This window comes from Amblyomma americanum, chromosome 1, assembly GCF_052857255.1.
Source record: "Amblyomma americanum isolate KBUSLIRL-KWMA chromosome 1, ASM5285725v1, whole genome shotgun sequence".
NCBI classification, from domain to species: domain Eukaryota; kingdom Metazoa; phylum Arthropoda; class Arachnida; order Ixodida; family Ixodidae; genus Amblyomma; species Amblyomma americanum.
The window spans coordinates 95,429,038-95,438,075 of record NC_135497.1 but is presented as its reverse complement, the minus strand read 5'-3'; the positions used below and the strand labels follow the sequence as shown (position 1 = coordinate 95,438,075).

General features: G+C 42.9%; 1 protein-coding gene across 1 annotated transcript in view; it reads left to right on the top strand.

Annotated features, from left to right (window-relative positions):
• The first annotated feature begins 795 nt into the window (after positions 1 to 795).
• LOC144113266 (G patch domain-containing protein 1) overlaps positions 796 to 9,038 on the top strand; it is a 45,330-nt gene continuing 37,087 nt past the window's right edge. Inside the window, exons 1-4 of the mRNA XM_077646252.1 lie at positions 796 to 991; positions 1,167 to 1,295; positions 2,633 to 2,718; positions 5,280 to 5,437. Coding sequence (XP_077502378.1) covers positions 940 to 991; positions 1,167 to 1,295; positions 2,633 to 2,718; positions 5,280 to 5,437 — 425 coding nt within the window. The 5' untranslated portion in view covers positions 796 to 939. The remainder of the gene's footprint in view (positions 992 to 1,166; positions 1,296 to 2,632; positions 2,719 to 5,279; positions 5,438 to 9,038) is intronic.

Genomic DNA, 9,038 nt, shown 5'->3' with positions numbered 1-9,038 from the left:
GCTGCAGCGCAGTGGCAGCAGACGACAGCGACCGGCCCAGGTCCAACTTCTGCGCCACTCGACTGCGATGAGTGGACGTGTCGGAAGCAGTGGCCCTCCAGAGAGTGCAGCCACGCACTCGCGTGTTCAGGGTGGACGACCCTGTACGTATGGGACCGCTGCTCGCTTCGACCGACGGATGCCTCGGGGACTGCAGTACCACCGTGCCTGATCGTATTTCTGCCCATTGCCACACGTTGTCAAGAACTCACATTACTAACTTGCCTATACACTGCGCAAATCAGGACGAAAGCTCGGAACGGATGAGCGTACATATGGCCACTCGAACAACCCATAAATAACGCGAAATGAAAGCGTATTTTAATACGGTCAATTACGACAAGATTTTCCCGAGAAAGCTTCGAAAAGACTTTCATTTTTCTGGAGCGCCTTCGAAGGCACAGGCACTACACAAGTGCGAGCACACAAACCACACAAGCGTCCTTTCACAACGAATGTGCCACACCACACGTCCAGAGCATCCAGAGGCCGACCAAACAAGCAAGCGATGCAAAACACCCGCGCCCGCACGACCGCGATCCACAGTTCACAAATGACGCCAAGCCAATCCATGGGTGAAAATAACGCTTGGCCTTAGTTATAATACAGAAGCTAGAAGTTTTCTAGCCTCTATAGTTATAACGTTGATTACGACCAGACGATTTGGCTTGGCTTTCCGTTATTTTCACCTGGTCGAAATAACGCCGGCCGCTTGTGACTGCTTTGGCGATCGACTACCTTAAAATCTGGCTACAATGCTCTTGTTATGTTTAAAATGGCGGCGCCCGGGAGTGTGTGATAGCGTATTGTAGCGTATTTTTGCGTTGTGTTGGAGGATCTTGTGGTCTTCTAAATTTTAGCTGGCAGTGCTGCCGCCGATTGCTCGGCAGACACTTTAATATGTCAGGAGAATACGCATTTCTTGGCACTCCTTTAGAGGAACTTGACCTAGGTGTGTTTTGCATTGTATATATTGCATAGCAAAGACCATATAGCTAGTGATGTTTTCATCCCAAACCACTAATGCTGTCGTTTCGAGTTGCTAGTTGCGCCATATGCGGATTAATGTTGTGCGGGTTTTCACTCACTCACATGGGTGACATGTTTCCCGTGATGTATCATGCCAGACGAAGTCCCCCGGAAGAAGTTCCAGCCAGACCTCACGGTCAGAGATGCTCAAGGGAGGCGCCGGTTCCATGGAGCTTTCACGGGCGGATTTTCAGCTGGATTTTTTAATACTGTTGGAACAAAGGAAGGTAAGGACGAAAATTTTGTGTTGGTCAGTTCGTGTATGGTGCTAATAACACTGGCGGAAAATTTCTGTAGCTTTAAACGGAAGAGACGTTTATGGGAAGGATGTGGCTAGAGTTTCGTCCAGACAGAGCAACCGCTGCTGGAGCTCTGTCCAGGCGTAACAGAAAGGTGATATTGGCGTCAGAGTCTTCAGAGTAGCAATAAGCGCGGATCAGATTAAAATAATGTAAAATGATGAACCTGCACACTGAGCAAGCTTGTTATACCTTTAAAATATCTAATCTGTGCAACTTCAAAATTTTGAGAACATGATAGGAGAAAACAGCGGTGGTCCTCCCACTTATGACAGAACAGCAAGTTTTAGCTCATTAGAAAGATAAATATATATACCTTTCAGCTGTATGCATTCGCAGCAGCAATAATTGTTGGTACAAATGCAGTGAGGAAAAATTGTAGAACATAAAACAATACTTTTGTGCGACGTACCTGCTTGTGTGAAGATTTTTGGAGAAACTACGGCACCAAATAGAGGGCTGCTTCTGCAGTGTTAAGACAAAATGTTAATCTCAGAAAATGCCGAGCGGTTTTTGGCTCCAGGGGATAGTATTTAGGACCATCTGTAAAAAATACCAAAAATCACGGAAGTGATGCAGCCGGCACGGTGGCTCGGTGGTTATGGTGCTCGGCTGCTGACCCTAAAGATGCGAGTTCGACCCTGGTCGCGGCGCTCACATTTCAATGGAGGCAAAATGCTAGAAGCCTGTGTACTGTTTGTTGTGAGTGCACAGTAAAGTACCCCAGATGGTCGAAATTACCTGGAAGCCTCCACTATGGCATCCCACATAACCTGAGTCGCTTTGGGATGCTAAACCCCATAAAACCAAATCAAACCAAACAAAAGAGATGCATATTAGAGCCTCTAAAGCTTCCCATCTAAGTGGAAAAACACATGCATATTTGGCACATTTGTGGGGCATGCATATCTCGTTAAACATGAAAAATTTCTTTGAGCTGCACCTAGTAGTTCTTTAGTATTAGTTGTGCAAAGTTAATCATCATCGCCGAAATCCGACCCACAGCAGTGTGCTACTGTCTCACCAGACCTCCGTGGGCAGCATTTTTGCAATTACGGTTAACTTTGAACAGCGAAAACTAAAGAATTACTGAGTACAGCTCGAAGAAATTCTGCACATTTAATGAAATCTGCACATCCCAGAGATGTGCCGGTATGCATGTGTTTTAATTAGATGGGAAACTATTGAGCCTCTAATATAGTATGTGCTTAGCCGACCATTTCGTGTCACTAATGTTCTTGACACTTCTGTATGGTAACACCAAGGTTGGGCTCCCTCAACATACAAGTCCTCAAGGACTAACAAGTCAGAAAATGTTGCATCCAGGCCAGAGGACTTCATGGATGAAGAGGTAAGCGTGTTTTAATCCATATTTCAGCAGCCATCGCATCTCACAAGAAGTACTATCATATATTAAAGGGACCCAGAAAGGGGCTTTCAATAAAGTTGCAATATGTCTGGGATGTTAAAAGACGACGGTTCATTATTATCCCCCAGCAAGAATTATTTTAATGCGTTTTGTGGAAGCTGAGTTATATGCAGACAAAATTTGAACTTCCGCGTCTTTGCGCCTTTCCCTCTCCTCTCGCACGCCAAAATGGGGGCGCTTCTCTGCCAGCCCAACCTACTCGGCCCCTCCCCTACCTCCGCCGGCTACGGTGCGCGTAGAGTGGCCACAGTCACGGTAGCGCGTGACATCTGAAAGAATTTGGCGCTATGAACCAATGATAACCCCCGGCTGCTGACCTCACTTGTAAGACATGACGTCGTATGCCAGGTTTTCGCACGAAAGCCCGGCACCGTGCATTGCCGCGAGCTGCAAAAGCGGGAATTTTTAAAAATGTATTGTAAATTTCCCGCCCGCTTTTGAGGTCTTGTATGCGGCATGGATGCTTGGTGGCCTATACTCTACATAGTGCAAACAAGCATTTGAAAGCCAAGCTCAAACACCCCCTTTCTGTGGCTCTTTAAGTAACTCTGTATTCTCACCATCATTGTGCATGGAAGAGATCTGCTTCAGTGTGTCAGAGCAGCTCACTCTCAGTTTGAAGCCACGGAATTCACTTGTGACAACACAGTGTTTATGCTATAAGATCTTGTTTTCCAGCCATTTCATTCATCATTGTGTTTGAAATGCCTGATAAAAAGAAGAGAGATTTTTCATTTTAGTAGTTGGCATGGGTGCTATTTTCTGAAAACATCTGTTGATTGCATGTTTTCCAGTTTTATGTATTGTTTGGTGCAAAAGGAAGTCACCTACCAAGCCGCCACGGTGGCTGAGTGGTTATGATGTCAGCTGCTGACCCGAAAGATGCGGGTTTGTTCCCGGCTGTGACAGTCATATTTCGATGCAGACGAACTGCTTGAGGTTCGTGGTCTGTGCGATGTCAGTGCCCGTTGAAGAACCTCAGGTGGTTGAAATTATCTGGAGCCCTCCACTATGGCGTCCCTCATTGCCTGAGTCGCTTAGAGACGTAAAACCAGATAAAACCAAACCAAACCAAAGCCACCTACCAATGTGGTACCTTCCTACCAGTGCGATGAAGTCAGCATTGGAAAGCTATTGGCATTATGCCTGTTGCTTTGGAATATATGAAACAACCAGCCATAGCAGTTTTGGCTGTGCTGTGGTCCTATGTGTTGCACGTTTTCTACAAAAAGTACCTAAAGACAAAAAGGTAGTTAGAACAGCATTTGTAAAGGAAACAGCACAGTGACTGAGGATGAACGGTATAGAGAAGACTGGCACTGTTCACTATACACACGGACCTATGGTTTGTGCATGTGACGTACTGCTGTTGCACAAAGTCACCGATACGATACCTAGCTGTGGTAGATGGCACAAAAATTTTAAAATTCCTGTATACTACGATAACTAGGCTATTGAAGTCAGCCTAGAGCTCTATGCTGCAGTATCCATCATAACCCTGGTTTATCATGCAAAAGTAATTTCCTATTTACTATGCTGAAAAAAGCACTATGATGCCCAAAATAAATTAAAAACTTTTACTAGCTTAATTGTTAATTGAGAAGTAATAGCTTTCCCTGGATTATATTTTGTTTCTATCCTATGGTCTTTTCCGTTTACATGAAGACAAAAAACAAACTGCTAGTAATAAACTGAGGGCTGTAATGTGAGAAAAGCCAGAAAGAGGGTAGTTTGATGAATGGTGGCTACCCTGGTTTTCCTTAGTGCTGTACAGACCTCTTTTTTACCTAGCCATTTTTTCATACCGAAAGCGTGCATCTAACTGTTCCAGCCTTCCTCTTGGATAGCATTCATGATCTCACTATTGACAAATGGTAAGATCATATAGTGGCATCATCCTGCAGTCACAGTGTTTGTAGTAGAGGAAGGGTACCCTAAGGTGTGTGAACTGAAAGCAGAATGTTTTGTATGCTGTTTTAACCACCAATAAAAAAATTGTGTTGAAGGATCTATTGCGAGGCTATCTTTAGTCTGACTAGCGGTCTGTGTAGGATCAGCAAAGTAAACTGAAGCAAACTTAAACAACAGGTCTAGAATTGCTTGCATTGTCAAGTTTTTATTATCAGTTCTTGACAAAAGGAAGTTTGGCAGTGCCTGCTCATTGTATATATTGTAGGTTGTGGATTCAAAGGGTTGTGGACATTCACGGATTGTAGATGAATCAGGTGAACCATGTGTTATGAAACAGACTATTATGGTAAACCTAACATCAACAGCAACCTGTGCGTGTGATATACAGCAATGTAATGCATGCATGCAATGGATCGCAGTTAGTGCTGTCTGTTCTGTGCCCATCTGCAAAAAAATGTGAAATGTTTGTTGAGCACTAGTAAATGGGCCCAATTTTAAACCATTTTTATTCACTAAAGGCTTTGGCTAAAAGTAGTCTTGCTACCTGATGTTCATTCATTTCTGCAATTTAGGACTTGGGAGAATTTGGAATTGCCCCCAAGAAGGTTCAAGTGCAAGATGATTTTGTTGACTTTGCTGAACAACGGAAGCGATTAAGAGACCCACCACGCATGCATGATGGCCCCATTCCTGGCTCGCCACCACTGAAAAACCTTTTCAAGCCTGTAAGGTAGGGTTCCCTTGTTCTCTGAAGCATATCTTTGGGATGCTGAATGTTGTGATGCTAGAACAGTGGAACTGCTAACAGAATGCATTTCTTTGTTCACTGGCCATGTCACACTGGTGATTGTGAAGGCCTAGAAGCTTCCTCCTCAGGCATTTTTTTCAGAATATGAGTTCATGCTTTTGGTGCCACTTTGAGTGTTTGAGTGGAGCCACTATAAGTGCAGGAGTGGTGTCGCTCTGTTTTCTGCACAGTTTGGGTCTTACAAGCGCTGCTGTTAAATAGATATTTTTCACTGGCTGAGTTTGCTGTCTACTGAATTTTAGGCACCAAATTTTTTTTCCCTGCAACGGAAAACATACCATCTAAGGTGCTCAATTTTCCATTCGTTTTGTTAGAAACACTGTAGAAGATTTTTTACTGAGAAATTTTCGATCAATGGATGCAGCTGTTTTTATGTATCTTATGCTTGATGCATGATCAGCGAGAGTGATAGGGATTGCACGCCGCCAAAGTTGATGTACCGAAAACTAATACAGTTGAGCTTAGATATATCGAATTCGAAGGGGATCGCGAAATAGTGCAGTATATCTATAATTCATTAGCCGCTGTGTAACCTAGAAGCAAGATTACATTGCACCTATGCTTCTTCGCGTTGTTCTTGCAGCAACGTGCTGCTCCCCGCTGGCATGCGGGCAGCACACCGCTCGCTAGGCATTTCTACTCCTAGCCTGCTTCACATCAAACCTGCAGCAGAAGATGGTTTGGAACTAACCACCACCTATCATAAGATGTTTATCTTTTACTGGTAAACTATAAATACAATAATCTCGTTAAAACTACGGTATGGTTGGTTTCAGCACTTGCTTTGGCAGCGAAGCATGCCAGGCGAGAGCCATCGCAAGGGCTTAGGTTGGCTTCACCCCATGACAATGATGCAGCGTGGAAAATGACTACAAAAGATTGCAAGTCATTCTCAAATACTCCTCATGTTCACCTTGTCACATGGTTTCACAGCACCAGCACTGCCAGTAGGTGTGCAGTCGATTCGTCTCCACGTGTGAAAATGGTTTCAAGAGCGCCGTTGGAATAAATGGCACTTTAGGGGTGCAGCACTTAGTTCTATATGTCGAATGTTCCGCTGAACACAAGTTCGACTTACGCGAACAGTAGTGCTATACTTTTACATTGGATTTTCAAGGGGATGTTCTGAAAGTTCAATATAAACAGTGATTCGATATATCCGGGTTTGGTATATCCGGGTGTGATATATCTGGGCTCGACTGTATATATCTCACCCGCCAGACAATGAGGGGACAGCTTTGGTATAGAGTAGCGTCCATTTGAGTTTCCACACCCAAAGCTTCACAGCATAGTGACGTACACCTCCTTAGTGAAAGTTTCCACTTCATCCAAGATATGCAGAACACTGTGGCGTCATCTAGTGACAAAACCTAAATGCACTTCATTGGTGATGCAAAGGTATCGTTGCTTTTTATTGAAGTGTGCACTAAAGAGAGTGCAAGCTTTACTAAAACATAAAAAACTTTCCTGAAAGAAATAAATGCTGCACACTTAACAACAAATCAGTGATAATTTGACGAGATGTGGTCACATGGTAGGATACACAAGGCTTCAACGCAAGATGGTTCTTCAGTTCGTTTTATGCTATTTTCAGTGGTGAATTAAGATTATAAATCCTTGTTTCTTTGGTATTGGAGAGCTCAATTCTTATAATATGAAGCAATCTCTTTTTATTTGTACCATAATCTCGTGGCACATTTTGGTCAGTTATCGGTCCCTTTAACGGCTTTCGGCATTTTAAGTCTTTTGCTGCTGGCAAGACATCAACATAGCCAGAAAGCACTGTAGAATCAAATGTTGCTGAGAAGAAAAATTGGGTGGAGTTGTTCTCAGTGTCCCTTTAAATATTGTGGGCATGTCATGCCATCTGTGCAGGGCTGTCTTAATTCACTTAGCTTACAAATAGTAGTTTTCATTAGAGGTGGGGTTCATGCTTTCCTCGTAGGTCATGAGTCCTCCACACTCCGTCGCTCAGCCTATGTGGTGAACCGTAGCGAGTCACCACAAGAAATCCATGCTCTGTTTTACAGGCAAAAAGGTTAAATGTTTTGGTGAATTTTGACTACTATGTAAGTTATCAGAATGATTGTGTTCATCTGAGTAGCATTAAATGCACTGAACTGATGCGTGCTGGTATGGTAAGGACATAGGGTGTGAGCAGTGGGCAGAAAATGACCTGGTAGTGAAAGGGTTAGTAATAGTAACACAAAGAAATGATGGCTTTCCGAACAAGAAAGCTAGGTGGGCAGTTCAGTAATGGCAGCTACAGTGGTATGCTCACAAGGTTTTCGATAAGGACTAAATCTTGTGCCCCAGATTGCCTAAACATGATTGCATTGCCTGACTGATTTTTCTCAAAGTATCCACTTTTTGGTTTGTGCTGCTCTTGAGCGGTGTTTGTGGTAAAGGGCAAGCATAGATGGTGTGAAGATTTCCACAATAACTTAACCCTTTCAGGTCTTCAAAACAATTTTTATTCAGCCTGTACAATCTTGTACAAGCATCAAGAAGGCCAATTAGTCAGGTTCACAATACAAATAATTTTGTGAAAAATGTCACAATGGTTGGAAATTGTTGCTCCAGTATGTCATGATTTGTCAGACTCAGGAGATTGGGATCACATTTTTTTTAAGATGTACATTTTTTTTTTTTAAGGTTTCAGGACTTTAGAAATTTACAATATCACATGTAAAGAAATCTGCCTACACGAGCATGTTGTGGACATGCTACCAAGCTGACTGTTTTGAAAAATAGTATTGCTGCATTTACTAGAAAACATGAAAAAGCACGCCAGTTGTGATGTAAAGAATGCTAAATTCATCTAAAACAAAGAAATCACTGCTAGCTGTAGCATACACCCAGAAAAAGCAGCGAATTCACAAAGTACACTGTCGTGTACGTGGAGCCTATAAGGGTTAACAAAGTTAACATCGTGGAAAAATAAACAAGTAGACCATTCTCAGCAACTCATGTACTGTTCGAAAAGTAATGGTCTTGCCTATTGATTTCTAAAGGTGATTTTGCTGCTGCCCAGCAAATGAGAACTTCCAGCACCTTGAGCTGATCAGGTTAATTCTGAATTGACTTAGCACACCTTTTGCTAGTTGTACAACTGAATAGGCATTATATATGCATTTTTTTTTCTCTGGCAGGCACACACCAAGCCCCTAGTTCCTGCGATTCCACAGAAAATCACAGATTTAAGCTTTTTTTTTTCCAGAATTGTGTGTTAGCAGCCACATTATCTTTTTAGATGTTATTGTTGTTACTGACATCAGTCAGAGTGACGGTATAATGCAAAAATGACTATTTTATCTGATTTTCACAATTATAATGCTAGCGGGGAATTTTCAAACTTGGGAGAATTTGTAAGTAAATATCATTGCGATTATACATATGCAGTCTTAAGCTGTCCAGGCCATCCATAGCCGGGGCCCCCAAATAAACGCAGACAGCACCTTAAAATATGGAAGCAGTGGATATGGCGACATTATTTAAGAGGCAGTGCTTCTGATGCACGTGT